General features: G+C 44.0%; 1 protein-coding gene across 6 annotated transcripts in view; it reads right to left on the reverse strand.

The window, feature by feature from the left end:
• Nucleotides 1–794: 794 nt before the first annotated feature.
• Nucleotides 795–17,012, reverse strand: part of ZDHHC3 (zDHHC palmitoyltransferase 3) — a 36,196-nt gene continuing 19,978 nt past the window's right edge. For 3 of the 6 annotated variants that reach the window (XM_087769145.1, XM_087769129.1, XM_087769138.1), the window contains exons 4-7: nt 16,682–16,778; nt 14,750–14,831; nt 12,826–12,956; nt 795–4,232 (exon numbers count right to left, since the gene is read on the reverse strand). In XM_087769145.1, the coding sequence (XP_087625271.1) occupies nt 3,990–4,232; nt 12,826–12,956; nt 14,750–14,831; nt 16,682–16,778 (553 nt within the window). In that variant the 3' untranslated portion in view covers nt 795–3,989. Of the gene's footprint in view, nt 4,233–8,454; nt 10,140–12,825; nt 12,957–14,749; nt 14,832–16,681; nt 16,779–17,012 lie in introns of those variants that run through there. The other 3 variants (XR_015707298.1, XM_087769156.1, XM_087769166.1) reach the window with 3 other exon arrangements.

Consider the following 17,012-nt stretch of genomic DNA (forward strand, 5'->3'; position numbering starts at 1 on the left):
GCTCTCTACAACTACCTGAAAGGAGGTTGTAGCGAGGTGGGGGTCGGTCTCTTCTCCCAAGTAACAAGCGATAGGACGTGAGGAAATGGCCTCAAGCTGCGCCAGGGCAGGTTTAGGTTGGATATTAGGAAAAATTTCTTCACCAAAAGGGTAGTCAGGCACTGGAACAGGCTGCCCAGGGGAGTGGTTCAGTCCCCATCCCTGGAGGTATTTAAAAGATGGGTAGATGTGGTGCTTAGGGACATGATTTAGTGGTGGGCTTGGCAGTGTTAGGTTAACAGTTGGATTTGATGATCTTAAAGGTCTTCTCCAACCTAAACAGTTCTATGATTCTATAAGAAATGGTGACTACAGCTGGTTATGTGCCAGCCCATAAAAAGGAAGGAAGAAAAAAGGGAAGGAAGAAAAAAGGAAGGGAAGGAACAAAAAAGGGAAAAAAAAAAAGGTTTTGATCACTCCCCTTGCATTTCAAACATTTAGGGAACACCTGGAGGAGCGCCCAGGAGGTGGCTGGGCCACAAAAAGGCAATCAGGCTCCCCTGGCCCCTGCCACCCCTCTGCCCACGCTGTCCCAGTGCCCTGAGGCAGCGCTGGGTCCCCACAGGGCCACCTCCGGTGGCGGCAGGGCCGGGAGCAGGAGCCCCTCTCCCTGGGCAGAGCAGGCACAGGGTCTGTGCACGGCAACTGCAGGGAAGGGAGAAGCAGGCAGTCCTCAGTGGATGAAGTATTAGTTCTTTAATAAGTACAATAGTGACCGGAGGCATAAAAAGGAGTTACAAACAGCAATATATATATATGTTTTCAAGAGGTGTAAATTCTTTACTTGCATAGAAAACCTGCTGTAGAAGACACCGGATAAGAAGTACAAGAACCCTTTCCACGTCTGCCACGGCCTTGTCCATCACGTATCAACGCTTCGCGCCGCAGCAGTGATGGGATCTCCAGCGGATTGCAGCACACCGAGTGCTCTTGAGGAGCACCTTCCCCAGGGCCCGGCGAGCCGGCCGGGACCATAGCAGCATGGCCTGAAGATGAAGGCACAATTTAACAAGGGGCAAGGAGTGCACGGAGGGAAGGGGAGGAAAACGGTGGGTTTGGTTTCAGTTCAATGAAAATCACATTTGGTCTCAAGCTACCAGGTAGTCATTAAAGAAGGAGGTTTATGCCAGAGCTGTGGATAAAACAGATTGTTCCAACTTGTGAAGACTTGCAATTTCTGACAGTTGCCACACTATACCGAGACAGAGAGGAGATACACCGAGGGGTACTGGAACTTCAGGCGGAGGAAAAAGAGGGAGACGAGGGAGACCAACAGCCAAGAGACACCAGAACAAGGAATTCGCTGGACGTAGGAAGTCACCCCACCAGGGCCCGGGGGGCACCAGAGCCGGGGCTGGGCTGGCCACCCACGGCTCTGCGTAGGGCACAGGGACATGTTTCAGTCTCTCACTCAGACTAAAACTGCATTGTGGGAGGAGGGGAGATGGCTGTTGTGTGGCTCTCACCCCCCTCTTCACACTGCTTTTCCATTTCAGCTATTAAAAAAAAAAAAAGCCTAGAATGCCAGCACCTGAGGAGCAACACGAGAGGTGGGAAACAGAAGCGAAGGACACCTGTCCTCATGATGAGGTGAACCAGGTTTGAGAGTGGAGGAGGAAATATGCTGCCTCTGTCTGCACCTACCCAAAGGCACATAAGTGGGGTCCGTGTCCCGAGAAGCATCACTAAAATGCAGGGCAAGGGGGTCTCGCGCAAGCTGACGTCCCCACGCACTTGCCTCAAGGCAATTTTCAGCCATCAACTAGTTTCTCCCCCCAGGACCCTGCAGCACCATTCCCACCCTGCAGACACAGCACTGGAGGTAGGGACATTAACTGGATGCAGAGGCCGAGCAGCAAGCCAAAATTAGAAAACATGAGCTAAAAAGGGCACTCTTACTTTTTCTCCTTCAACATCCCTATTACTCCCTATAGGAAACCCCTTACAGATCTGTGTATATGCCTGATGTTCCTTTCCTGTGGGCCACTGACAGAGAGGAACATAGGCGGTGCGGGAGCAGGAGAGCTTCTTCCGTCACTATCACACTGCTGCACAGAGCAATGACGTTCAAGACCTCACGTCTAAATGACATGAGAGGACACCTCAATTCCCCCCAAATGCAAGGCGTTTCCCTTTACCAAAAAGGTATTTATAAATACATAGGCCCTAATGACTTTTACTAAATCTATTTTCCATTGAAAAAGAGGAGACATCCAGAGGGGAGAGGGGACTGGATGACTGGGAATACCCCCTAGGTTTTAGCCAAGCTGTGCTGCTAACAGTTACGGCACTCTATTTGTTCCCAGACCCTTTGCCAGAAAAAGGGACTGCTGTAGCGGAGGACAAGTCTAGGAGAGAATCTCATCCCTCCACAGTAGCCCTGAACGGCTCACCATTAATACATATTAAGATGCTTTTTTTGGGGGGAAATGAAAGAAAAAAGTCTTGCACAAATTCCATTTGGTATTGCTTCTATAAATAATAAAAATTTCATCTAGGTCTTTCACAATACCATGCTTTCATCCCCCAAACTCCTTTCTCTTACTTTCGAGAGGAAACAATTCTCTTTGGTCCACATTACAGGGGAGGGGGAGACAAAGTCAAGCGTGTCCTGGTGCGGAAAACCAGGAGCACACCTCTAATATCCTGCAAAATTTACTGACAATTAAGCTAAAGGGAGATGACAAGAAGAAAAAAAAAAAAACAATTGAAAAACAGTCTAAATTAAAACTACACTAGCTGACGCCTGGAGCATGCCAAGTGTTTGCAACATGTTTGAATGCAGCAGCTACCGTCACCTCTGCGTGACTTTGCTGCAACTATTTGCACCTGCGGTGACGCCTTCCTGAGCAATGCACGTTCCTTCTACGTGTTCACCAATGCTCACCAGGAGCTGGCTGCAAAGTTAGTGTAATGAAACCCCGCATAACGGCAAGTACTAATAGGACAACGTTAAACAGCAGTAAGATTAAGAGGCAATATTAATTCTCAACTAACTCTGGCTATCGAGGGGGGAGAAAAAATAAAAAGAGAGACGTTAAATTAGGCAAGGCAAATGGAGAGAGCCAGTACCTTCATCAGCAGGGTGCTCACGCCTCCCTGTCTTCTTTGACCGCAGAAACAGCCCCAGTGCCTAGCCTAGACCAGCTGCCTGCTTTCTGGGGTGCGGAGTTCGGCCAGGCAGCTCCCGCTCCACGCGTCCTACATGCTAGCGAACCGCAGCCTCTGGGCGAAAGCTTCCCCCCACCAGCAGCTCGACAACCCGGCCAGTATTTGCCCGCTCTCGGCTGCGCCGGCCGCAGGCGAATGCTCCCGCCGGCACCAGCAGGCCACCAGCTCCACCACTGCTCAGCCAAGCACCACCAGTCTTGGGCAGCCCCATGAGCACGGAGGGTTAGAATTTACCCCTGGAGATGTTTTGGAGCTCGCCCATCTGCTGTGTCCGTAGCCTGGTATCCCACCTCTGCTAAGACCTGAGCACCAGCAGCTTTCATAATCCAGAGGCAGCATCCATGGGATGAGCTAAGGATGCGTTTTTCAAGAAAACCTTTAGAGCTGGGCTAATCTGGCTATTGCGCAGGGCTTATCATTTAGCCCTCCAAAAGGCTGTAAGAACAAAAGATTAACCAGACTCCCTAGGACTGCACATTTCTGGCAGCTAGGACCAATCTATCTGACAATTATAAACTTTCCTTAAAGGCCAAGTAAGAAAAGCTCAGTAAAGTAGTTGTTTCAGGTCCAAAAAGGAGCTTATGAATCTCATCGCTTATAAAGCTTTCTCTGGAGATTTGCATTGCTTCTGCTAGTGCTGTACCTGGCTTCCAGATAAATACTCCTGGATATTTTAATGCACTGAAAGTATGTTAAAAAACAACCCCTTAAATGTCCAGCACAAGTAGTTATTAAAAAAAACCTGAAAGCTGCTCTTGTCATCTTGTAGGATGCTTTGCTTATTCATGTAACACTTGGATGGCAACATCTCGAGCGAGAAACTGCTCGATTTCTTCTTGGGTCATTATTGCAGACGCAGGAGCTGCCGCCGCCGCTTCGGCCGGCGCCGGGCTCTCGCAGTTCAGGTCTGAAAAGGGATTGAACCAACCCAAGGAGAAAGCACCACCAAACGCCAGCTTCATTCCTTCCCAGCCGCTGATCCTCTCCCAGGTTGGCTTCTGTTTTTTAAGACGCTCAATACCCTGCAAGAAGAGAAGAGTTTTGGGTCGTCTCACATTTGTAGCAGGTATTTGTGCACCAACCACGTGCAAAACTGCCTATCTACAACCAGGATGCTATTCATGTTTTCGTTAACAATGAAGACAGACGTCCGGCGTTACCGAGAGTTTCATCCCTGAATTTAACAACAAAACCCTAAGCCAAGACCAAATTCAGGGACAATCTGAATCTCAGTGACTTACTTCAGTATGAGTTGCTATCGATTTTTATGCCAAAAAGATAGCTTCTAAAAAGCCATCCCTTTTGGAAACATGGGTCTCTTATCCCAATGCTTTTTGAATCCCTTTAAGGAGTAACAAAATACAATTGCAACTTAAAATTTCACCTTATTTGGGCACTTCTACAATAGTTCAGATGCAGGCAAAATACTGCAGCTTTTTCCAGTGATCAGGAATTTCCCACAGCCACACCTAGGCTTGTCACTAGAAGCTGACGTAAGAACAGGCTTACTCTATGCCAATTAAGAGCCAATATTTAAGAACACAATTTCTATTTAACAAATTGTCAAAGACAAATCACAACGCAAGCCGGATACCCGCTGGGAGGTGAGGAAACCTGTACAGGTGGAAGAGGTGGTCCCAAAGCAGGACTGGAACCTTGGTCAGTCAATATTCTGATTCATTCTCCCTCCAAGAACACCGCGTTTAGTAAAGCAAACCTTTTGATTGTATTTAAGTAACAGGTCTATCAGTTTGGGCAGCGACATTTTTTCCTGGTAGTCTTCTCCATGTAGAAAAAAGGAACTAAGTTTGGTGGTTTTTTTTTTTTAAGGCTACTGCTATGTGAAATAGGGCATAATTTTTTTATGCCCATCTTCTGCATCATGTAAGAGAGGAGTCAGATCTACAGCTGCGTTTGATGTGCTCACGATGCTATATAAGTGACCACATTCTTAAGAGAAGCAAGGATACTGAGACACTCAAGGAAAGGAAAAATGAGCAAATTCAGTTAAAACCATTTAAAAGAGCAGTTTTAGAAGAGCTGGATGAAAAATACACTTGTCGCATTCTAAATCTGTAGGTTTTCCCTAATGACCCACAAAACATTTCAAAGCTTCGCGGGGGGGGGGAAATGAACACACGCAACAGCTCAGCGGCACCACAGCTGCGCTCGCAGTAAGCCTTATAAATAACACGGCATTTTAATACAGCGGCAGCTTGGTTTTGCAGTAACGTTGAGTCAGCACGAGCAGGCCCAGGAGAAAACACACCATAAACTGAAGAATTACACGCAAAGCTTTTGTGAGCTTCATTCATGCCCCATTTCTTGTGCTGACTTAGGAGAAACCCAGCAGCGAACGTGCAGAAAGAAAAGACACAATACCGCAGCCGAAGCCTTCGGGGTACCAATTTCGGGAAAAATTCAAGCCCTGCAGCACAAACGTGCATCTCGCAAGGCTAAGCGCAGGCGCGTGTCCCTTTGCGCTGCTCCCAAGCTTGCAAACGCGCGGCTTCAACTGTTCCAGGGAAAAATCCCTTGCAGCCCCCGGCCCACTGGGACGAGGCAGTGGGGGCTGCGGCGGCCGGTGCCAGTCCTCGCCTCCCTGCCAGGCAAGCCGGAGAGGGGCAGCGCTTGGGCACGGCAGAGCAGAGCCTTGGCAAAGCATTTTAGCACTACCACGCGCTTTTCCTCCGGGATACTCCAGTTCCAGTGCCCCGCGGCTGTGCGGCCGGGCAGCAGATGCTTTTACAGCTTAAAGCAGAGGAAGACCTTTGGTTGTCAGCTGCTCCTTAGCAAACTGCAGAGGTTTCCAATGCGTTAGTAACAAACCGTCGCCGCGGCTGCAGCATTTATTGCGCGAGTATCTGGAGAGAAGGAAAACAAGCGGCATGGGGCAGGAGGAGAAACAGACACCGAGCACTGAAACCCTCCCCTGGCAGCACAAGCTTTAACCCTGCCTTCAGGCACGTGCGTAATCCGGCTCGATCCACGCTGCCACCGAAATCGGGAATAAGGATCTCGGACACTTCTGGGCAGCAACCCCTCTCTTCCCTCCCCAAAAAGCCATCGTTCACCTGCTCTGAACAGTGCCCGCTAACCAAGGCGATAAGCGCGGTCAGGCCGAGGTCGTCCTAATGCCAGATTAGGGAGCGGTTAATCGGAGCAGGCAGGGGCATACTTTCTCCCAGCCTGACCTCACTAATCCCTTCGGGGCACATAGTGAAAATGAGCAGAAGTTTTAAAAATTGTATCCTGGTCTAATTTTGGCTGCCTGCCCGCCCCACGGTCAGTAGGGCGTGAGGTTTTGCCTTAAAAAAAAAAAAAAAAAAAAAAAATTAAGGGGGAATGGAAGGAATGCACAACTGTTCAAGACATTTCATTACTGTTTAATGAAAGTTGGGGTTTTTTAAATATATTTACCCCAAATCTCTCATCATCATTTTAGAAAGTGAGAATTTTGTATTTCAAATTAAACCGACACCTGTTTCTCTTTCCAGCTATTTCACTCAAAAAAAAAAAAAAGTGCTCAGAAAGCATCATCTTTCACTATTCTAAATTACCTAATTTTGAACAAATACCAAAAAGAGAAGACATACATAGAGAAATATAAAATACTGGACACTCCCGTTTCAGTAAGAGGTACAAGGTTGCAAACGCAGGGGCAGCAAGGCGAGGTTGACCTGTTACCACTGCGACGCTGTAGGATTTACCCCGTTTCTCCCACTATTGCCCTCAGCATCTGCTCCCGCGCAGTGCCGGAGGAGGACGCTGGGCTGCGCGCCCTCACCCAGAAGCAATCTGCAGGACAGTTCTCGCGTGTTAGAAGAAATGCATTAATTTCTTTTAATACACTTTTAGAATCCAAAAGGAGAGCGAACAGAACAGGCAAGCATTGGAACAATTTGTCCATCAAGGGGAAGACACAGGGAGCGTTGCTAGCAGAAAACATGATTAAGGCAGACTTTCCCTGCAGTGGTTCCTTGCGCTCGTTTCTGCTTGGCTTGTCAAAAAAAGCACCCTGCCTTTGCTCGAGTTTGTCCTGCAATTTCTCTTGGCCACGCGAAAACAGAACTAGCACCTGAAATCAGGCAGTCCTGTCTGAGAAAATAATTTCCATGAGCAAATCGGTAAGTCTGCCTTTCTCATATTAATATTGACCCATGTTTAGTATCATTCAGATCGCATCAAATCGCGCCACTGAGTCGAACAGTGCAAGTAAAACCGAGGTCCCCTGGTTACCGAGACACACGCACGACAGGTACCAACAGACATTTCTGCATGCTGTGATGACGCCTCATTTAAAACAAAACCAGTCTGACTGCAAATATCAACACTATATAACACTGTTTAACAATTTGCATTTGTTTGAAACAAGAAAAACTGAGTAATTACGCAGTTTTTCACAATGGTCAAAATGCCAGAACAACGTAACCCATCTTCCTCCAAAACGCTTTATTTTAATTACCCTTATTCGCTATGCAAAACTGGAATGTGCACCACTGGAATTTATAATCAAAACCATTTTTAAAGCAATGAACTGTACAGAGAGATGCATTCCTAGGTTAATTGCCTAGGTGACCAAAGCCTCCCCCTCCCCCCCACCCCGATACATTTGATTTTGCACCAAGGCAGTTTTAGGGCCAGATTCTCTTGTTTATAAGTTACCACCTGCACGTGCCGCACTGGCTGAATTGATCCTGGCCAAAGATCCAGCCCTTAACTGTTGAGCTGGGAGCGTTCTCTGAAAAACACCATTGCATACTATAATCAGAGCTACGTGTTTATTTACAATAGCTTTCCACTATCAGCAGTATCAGCACTATAAAACCAAAACCTAAACAGTTCCTGAACTTTCCTTCATGAAGGAAATGTGTACGCAAAGGCCACGTTTCCTTCGCGGAATCTGCCCGCCGAGGCACAGGCGCAGCCTGCGGCTCCCTCCGTGCACTCCTGCGGCAGAGACCACAACTCACTCCCGACGGTCTAACCCCGAGCAAGCAGGATTGCAGAAACAGCCTGTTTACACAGCAGAGCAGTTACTGACAGCCACTTCCAAGAGGTGAAATAAAACCACTGACTAACAGATCAGTATATTACTGATTAACTCATTTTTAAACTTAAAGGTTGAACAGTTAATTTACCTTTATATCCTTTTGCCTGCTTGCGTACAGAAGTGAAAGTTCAGAAAACCATTACAGATTTTTCCCAACGTTTGAAGTCAAGAAAGAAAGTAAGAACAGCAAACAAGTTTTTGGAAAAGTTTTATTGCATTTGTTTTCCATATGGAAGCATTGACAGATTGAAAAGATGCAGCATTCACATTACTTCCAAAATGAGACATCCATTAAATTTCTTCTTCCCCGATTTCCCTCCCTTCCCCCATGGCTTTGAAGCAGTCTAAACAGGTCATTTTCCAAAAAAATACCATTTTACTTTAAACCAAGGAAAGAAAAGATTCCTTGGAAGTCATGGACACAGCTGATTTGTATTTTTCCTTTGTTTGCAATTCATTTGATGAGCCCATGGGAGTCATGATCCAAAAATATAATAAAATTCCTGCCTGAACACAAGATGTCAGTTGTAGTTATGAATGGTTTAGCTCTACCCGTTTTTGGAATGCCTTCTGTCCCTCCCACTTTCATCACCACACAGCTCATAACAGTACGCATGCTCCTTACCATCAATATTTCCCACTTTAAACCACCTACACATATATGTGTGTCTGTTTACACACATACACATGTATGCATAAATATGAGAAAAAAGATTTACAAAGCTCTAAAACAGGGTAACGCTAAGAATATAGAATCAATCACCCTGGTACACCTACACATCCCACCAATATTAGTCTTTATAGTAGTCTGGGCATTCATGTCAGTTTTTCACGTTAACACTGTTTAGCAGGCATTGCTCTAACAACTCATTTACCAAGACAAACACACAGAGACAAGATGATTCTGCTATTCTAAACACTTGAAAATTAGATTTCTTTCTTTCCTGCAAGTGTAAGGCATTTAATAATCCAAAGAGTCTTCTAAATCTGCCACAGTTACCCTAAGAGGGCAACAACTTCCTGTGCACAAGGGAGGGAACAGACAAAATAATGCCAGAAGGATGGAATCAGTTCTGTGGCTGGAAGAAAAAAGGAGGGTGGGGTGGGAATTGGTGTTGGCAACGTTTGTTTTAAGTACTTTAACTGTATGCGATCACCAGGTCAACTGGCTCTCTTGCTGTGTCGCATTCTTGTCTTGCACCTTTCGGTAACTGAAGTGTCTGCTTCCCCATTCAAGTTCACTTATGAAAGAGCAATGTGCTCCTTCAGGAAGTCCAAAGGTGTCTGTGTAGGGCTGTTGGCACTCATATGTCTTCCACAGAGCTCATCACAGTCAGGAGACAGCATGAAAATCTACTCAGAAGAGGTGGGTCACAACAGAGAAAGAGGATCCCCTTCACATTAGTTATGCCATACAGAAAGCAGAGAGAAACAAAGGCCAGTGAAGTTAACAAGATGAAAAAAAAGAAAGAAAGAAAGAAAGAAAGAAGGAAAGAAAGAAAAAATAAAAAGAAAGAAAAGCAGCAGCAGTTTCAGCCAGAGATATAGAATTATCTGAAATTGTGGAATACAGGGCTTTTTTTTCTCTGCAATTGTCAGCCACTTAATAGACATAAAAAAGTTTGTTTTGCTTTTTGTTTTAAACATTCATGGAAAATTTGTAACAGTAGTGCTGTAATATGTTTCTATTTTAGTGGAAATGCTGGTCAAGAATTCCTCAGACCACATACTGGTACGGGTCTGCTTTTCCTTGGTCTGGTGTTGCAAATGGGCTAAGCCATGCTATAGAGAACGGATGGCCAAATACTGCTTTCATGTTCATCCATTTTGTTTTTTTAGCCCATCTTCTCTCTTCCTTTTTCAACTGTTCTATTCCCTGAAAACAGAAATATCACATTTTCAGTCAAACGCTCAGATTTTGTAGCTCTGGATTTGGGGAAAGGTCTACTCTGTTACCCCTTATCCAAAGCATGGAGTAAAAAAATAAAAATGCATCTATACTGCCTTTCCTTTCCTTCTCAGTGTTTTATACTAAAAAAATAGTAAGGATAGAAAGTATTCCTTGGAAATAAAATCACTTTCATTTTGTTCAGGCCTAGATATTTCATAAACCTTTTAAGACCTGCCCTCCAATTGCCTCTGATGTCAATTTAAAAAACCCCACCACCTAAAACCAAATAAAAAGTATGTGCTTTAATGGCTGAAAGCATTATGTGCTAACCAGCTGGAAAAGTTTTAGAAGAAACCATTATAAGCTTGCAGACAAAAAAAACCAAACAAAAAACCCCACAAACCCAAAGATAATCTCTATAACGCTCCCAGATTCACCAAGCAAGTTCAGGAAGTGCCCATGGCTCACAGTGTAGCTGAGTCTACCTGGTGCCTCTTCATGTTTCATTAGAATCACTGCTAAAACATGCATGGGCTGACAGCAGGGAGAAAGGGTTAAATAAGACACCGATTTGAGAGAAATCATTGGCATTGTTTAGTAAAGGTTAGAGGGAGAACAAAAATAAGCCATCAAAGCAATCAGCTGAAACATTCACTAATTAATCATTTTAAAAAAGAAAATCTGTATCGTGTCTAAAACCCCCAAAGTGAATTTGGTCTTGCAGGAAAGCTACGCTTGGCTGCCACGGAAGCAAAATGAACGAGTGCAGTCACTGGAGAGCATTCCTCTTCCATGGATAGCAGCAGCAGGCAGATCATTCTGCTCTTTAACCTTGGATCTTTTGCAAGGTAAACTTCTCCTGACCTACATGTCTCTCCCATGCTACAGATTAATGCACTGTAATACATCTGTGTGTCTCAAATTTCCAATTCTGGGAGCTCTGCAGAACACAACATGGGTCAACTGCAAGAGTTGTGCTGATCCCTGGTAAATGTCACCTCTAGAGACAACAGCAAAATACTAGGCTTCTGGGTCCCTTCAGGCAGAAAAGAACCATCCGGGTGGGACAGCGTACACAAGATGGGCAATGAGGTCTCCCAGTGATTGGAAGAGGAAGGTGAGAAAGGGCAAGACACAGCCCTGTCTCTAAAACATGAAGTAAAACACTGCAAGAGACCACACCAGGAAGAATTTCACCTGGAAATATTCCTCTGCTCCAAACAGACTGCTTGCCAGACACAGCTGGCTCAATATTAGCAAATCAACAGACATTCCACAGAGCAAAATCCTTACTGGTACATATTAAAAAAAAAAAACCAAAAATGAAAACCCACAGCCCAACAGGGGAAGACCATATTTCATTTTTTATTTTAGATTGTGACATTGTTCCTTTAACATTTATGAGTTCCCAGAATTTGAGAGGAAGGGAAAATCAGGGGACTTATTTGAGTGCCCAGCTGTAGGAAGCAGCTTCTAAAAATTCTTGACAGGTTTCAAAGACTGAGAAATTCAGATGATGATTTCACAGGCAGCATTGCTAATTTACACACTTACTGATAAACTCAAGCTCGGCAGGATCTTGTTGTTCTGTACGACACTGTACTTTCTGGGGCTCTCCCCAGCAGAAAGAGCACCTGAAGTCTTCCTCTGAGCATATAAGAGTCACAGTGTGAACATCAGCCTCTTGCAGAAGCCAAGCATTAAAAAAAAGTACTGCAAAAAAGACTCAGGAGCAAAAGGCTCTTACAGTCTACCATGCCAGTCATAGCTCTCCAACGGCAGCAAAAATACCTATTCTAGCTTCAACTGGCCATGGGCAAACAAGTGAAGGGGAAAGAAAACCAAAGGAGGGAGGGGAGGAAGTAAGAGTTGTCACTCTTTTAAGACTATCACTTCTCTTCGAGCACTCCAGTTAATTCAAATATCTGAGCATGCTTGGTGAAGGCCAGCAGTATTCACAACTGTGGGAACATCCCCAGGAGTCACCAGCTCCATCTTTACAGAAGCAGACAAATGCAGGGATACACGATGGACTGCAACACTACTATGTAACTTCTACTATGCCATCTTTGAATCGGGGATGACATGGTGGCTTTGCAGCAGACTGTACCCAGCAGGTTTCCATGAGCCTACTCCACTCCCTTTTCTTTTTCCCTCTGGCAAGAGTTTTTGAACTGTTTAACAAGCAGCTAAAACTGGAAATCTTCTAGACTAAAAGAAGCGTGTGTATATACAGAGATATATATATATATATATCTCCCTCCCCCACCTACTCATCTTGGCTTTCCAGCTCATAAAGCTGTAAATAGAGACACCAGGGGACACACGGCTGACTTTCAGACAATACTAACGTAAAAGCACTTCATTACAGGAAAAAGGTTCTCGAATCCATAGGGACAAATACTCTCTGCAGAGTAATCCCAGTTACCAATGCCTGCCTTATCAGCAGTACTGTCAACACAGCATCCCAGCTGATACATAGGTGTACACTACCTCTCACAGCAACCTTCAGAGAGCACAACCCAGCACTGGGCTAGCTCAGTTTATTACAGTGAGTCTTTCCTCAAAGGGTGGAACTCCCCGTGCAATGAGATAAAACCCTTTAGCCCTTCACTGTTTATACAAACGGTGAGAGAGACAGGGTAAAGGAGAGAGCATGTGAGACACCCACCGTTTCATCAGTGCAGATGGAGTGTACTTGGGTCCCAAACATAACTGAGGTGAAGATGAGAAATAGGAGAGCCTCAAAACACAAGAGGATGAGAAGAATCACTGTAGTTGGCGGAGAGAAGGAACTGCATTCTGTGAAGACAAAACAACGGAGTTGGAAGGGACGAGATCAGGTATTGCAGCAGCTGCAGAACACCTGCTAAGCCATGAGTTTTCCATACTCAAATTGTCAAAATAAATTATATGATCACCATTCTCAAAAAGGTGCACAGGGAAGCTCTGACATTTCTGAGGATATTCAACAATGAAATGATCACTCCTGCAACTTTAGAAAAAGGCAAAACAAAAAAAAAACCCAAACCCTGCAACACTTCAAGAATGCAACTTTCTTTTCCACTTAGGTGTTTCCCCAGCACACTGGCTAGGACTCTGCTCTACTCCGTTTCACCTGTAGCTTCTCTCTTAAACCTTAATCTTAACGGATTTTCCACAGTGATAAAGTCCCATTAGAAATCTCACGCTGGTGGTCAGGACACAAGGATAATTATTTCTGTAGCACCAACATAAAACCAGAGTATGCTTCCTTTCATAACTGCTCTAAGTCACAACCTAAAGAAGGGCAGATTAAGCCAAATTCTTATTTCTCCTCATACTCTATAGTGCAAACTCAGGCAAGAGCTGAAAAAATCTGAGAAAGTAACTATAAAAGAGGAGCAGAAGAAAGGAAGAGGAAGGAAAACGTTATAGGGCAAAAATCAGTGTTGTGTGGTAAACGTCAGATCATCTCCAGATTTTTCTGAAATCCAAGACTGAGTATCACCAAAAAACCCTATTTTTCTCATGAGATGTTAAGCTTTAACAGATACACCATCATCAGGGGCTAACACAATCAGCACAAACCCAAGGCAGCTGGAACAACAGATCCATCTCTCATAACTGCTCTGTTCTGCCACCTAAACCTGGGACAGGAGGGAAAGCGCTTCCCCCACAGATACAGGCTCTGAGAAAGCAGGCAAAGAAAACTATCTTTTAATGTATCCTTCCCCTATAGCCCTGGCCACTGTAGTCAAATCCAGACGTTCCCAGTGACAGCTGGCAGCTGTTTTACAAAGTTTTGAACTGCAGAACAACCTTGTCAAATTCAGTGTAGATGTACCCATCCTCTACAGCATCATAAACTAAAACCAGTCATTATATTGAATGACACAACTGAAATTCCAAGAAAAACAAAGCTAATGCTCTTCCAAAAATATCCACAAGCAGCACATACATCTGCACACACATTCTTTGACAGCTTGCTGTTTGACTCAGCATTACCTAGAGGATTTCCTATATCTATTTGTGGTTTTAAAAACACATCTCAACTGGCTTTGTGAAAATTTACTCACTGGCTCCTCCAGAGTGAGGGCTGGGTTTTCTTGTTTGGTTGGTTGTGGTTTTTTTGTTGTTGTTTTTTTTTTTTTGTGGAAAGGAATTGTTTTTCTTGTGAGGGTGGATTTTTGGATCTGAGTTAGCATATTTTCCTGGCAGTCTTGCAAGCATGATTCATATTACCCTTTCAAAAAAACCATAAACATTCTTCTTATCTTGTGTTGGCATTCAGGAAATTAGTGCTGCGTTCATGTCAACAGTAGGTTATTGCACATATACCATCTAGGTGTCTTTGCATCTCAGTTTCTCCTTAGGCAGTATCAAACTTAAGTTGAAACAGGACTTTTCAGGACAGAGATCCCAGCAGGTCAGAAAGCATTATGAAGTTTCAGGATTGGTCATTAAAAAAAAAAAAATAGTGACAGCACGGCAGAGCCCTGGTAGCATTCTTCTGAAACCAGCATAAAAGGGGTTGCCTTACAAGCAAACTACATTATAAGGTCTTATTCATAGGTTAATCTTGTATTTTCAGGAGATGTTTTGTTAGTACTCACTTGTCCAGTCTTCTTCGAAGCAATACAAGAAGTGAAATCCCACCATGATTAGAGCATGCAGGGAAATCAGTGCTATATACATCTGAAAAATAAAGGATGTAATATAGGTATCAGGTAAGTTTAAAGACCAAAATGCTAACTCTTCCAAACACTTTAAATAAAGCAAAGTATTAAGACTTAAAAAAAAAAAAAAAAAACACAAAACCAAACCACTCCAAAACCCACCAAGCCCTCCCATCCCCCCCCAAAACAAGCACCCTGCAGCTGGCAAATGCCAAGACTACACAGACTCATTCTGGCCTTACTAACAGCTCTGAGTGCACAGGAGGGGGACTGTTTAATTCAAAGCCAGATGGACATAAAACCCAGCCTCCTGCGCCCCAGCGCAGCCTTCCGCACAGCTTGCTGTCCTTATCTCTGCTGAGGACAGTGCAACTTTCAGAGAACAGCAACTCTCCGACATCGAGGTATCACATTGTCAAAGCTTACATCCTTGCTCTTGAGAGCACTGTAGTTTGCCAGAGAAACAACAGCTAATTTGTTTTAACCACAAAAAGCACTTTATCTATTTTCCAGCATGAGTTTCAGAAAAATGATTTTTTTTCTGTTTTTTAGTAAGTATTTTTCCCTGAGGCAGACACTGGCATGGAAAGTTTCTCTCAAGCTTTAATACTTTGTACTTAATCCTTTTTCTTTAAATTAGGTCTTAGCTGTATAACAAAAAGCTTTAAACTATATCCAATGCTACACATACACTACAATTTACCAAGACAGAGCTAAAAAGATGACTCTCCTGAAGCTACAGACTCTTGACAAAGGTCGGCAGATATTAGAAGTGAGAGAGATTTTGTTACAGGAAACCCCTGTGGAAGCAGTAAAAGGTGACAGGAGAGTATTTTGGTTTTCCTTGCAAGTTGAGCATGCTGCTGCTCTTTCACCTCCTCAGGTCTCAAAAAGAATAACCGAGAACAAAACCAGCAACCTTTATTTTGTTTCTCTCAACTACACTAAGTGTTTAATACAGCCTGATTGAAAGTAGATGCCAGTTTTAACAGAAACAGAAATCCTTTTGATAGGATTAAAACACCTAGCTCACTCCTCATGGTGGAAAAACCCTTGCTCAAGGGAAAGAAACAGGATTTGGTTTGTTCTGTAATCCACACCCTAACGCACCACACCATAGAACAGTAAGCCTTTCCATTTAACTGAAAATCTCCCCCTTTTTACTTGGTAATATGAGAACATTCTTCCCCAAACCTACAGATGTCTCAAAAGATTTATTAATAAAACAGAGCATCACTGAAACTCAGCCTTGTAATGTTCACACTACTCCCACGGGTTATTTGCAGTTCACTTTGATGAAACAGATTTCAACCCTTCCATAAATATGTAGTATTCAAGTCTGCACTCCTGTTTTCCTACTCCTGATGCCACAGATATAGTACAAGAAGTCAAACACCTCCTTGGTTTTCAAGTACGAAAATAAACCACTTGCAAGTAAAAGGGGGATAATTCTTGCCAAAGGGGATGCAGAATTCCCACTCCTCACTTAAGATGTGGCAACTTGTACAACCCCACACAGGTACTTGTACAACTACAACATTTAGGAACCCTACATGTGGCCTGGGACCCTACCAGCCACCGTACGGTGTAAAAGGATGGCCCACGCCTCAAAGAGCTCAATGCCACAATAAACTACTCACATTACGAAATAGCGTGCTGAACAACTGTCAACACAAACCTCGCAAAACCCTGGCAAACAGTTCCCGTGATGCCTTTTCCCCCTGTTGCTGTCTTGTGTGTGCTCCCTAATTAGTAAAACAAGGTCTGCAACAGTTCCCTCTAAAGTTCTTCTGAATCGGAGCTGCTTCACACACAGCATTTCAGTGCTGCCCACTGGACAACCTCAAACATCACTTGCAAAATACTTACTGTAAACAGTACAAAGTACTTCTGGTTATTCTCTCCTACACAGTTATTGACCCACGGGCAGTGATGGTCCATTTTCCGAATACACCTCTTGCAAACACTGAAAGAATACAGGTCTTTATTTATAGCACATTTCATTCCAGGAATACAAGATTTCACAGGGGCTTGGGGGACACAAAAATTAAAGGAAATAATCAGAGGTGAAATTTTAACATAAATAAATTTACTGGTCACCACATTTATATTTGTCGTTTGCTCACTTGACTATGTCTGTTCAAAATGAACCATACAATACCAAATCATCATTGTAAAAAATTAATGCCAAGAAAGACAC

This window comes from Nipponia nippon, unplaced genomic scaffold (genome assembly GCF_047370975.1).
Source record: "Nipponia nippon isolate SJK-2023a ecotype South Korea unplaced genomic scaffold, ASM4737097v1 scaffold_1, whole genome shotgun sequence".
NCBI classification, from domain to species: Eukaryota; Metazoa; Chordata; class Aves; order Pelecaniformes; family Threskiornithidae; genus Nipponia; species Nipponia nippon.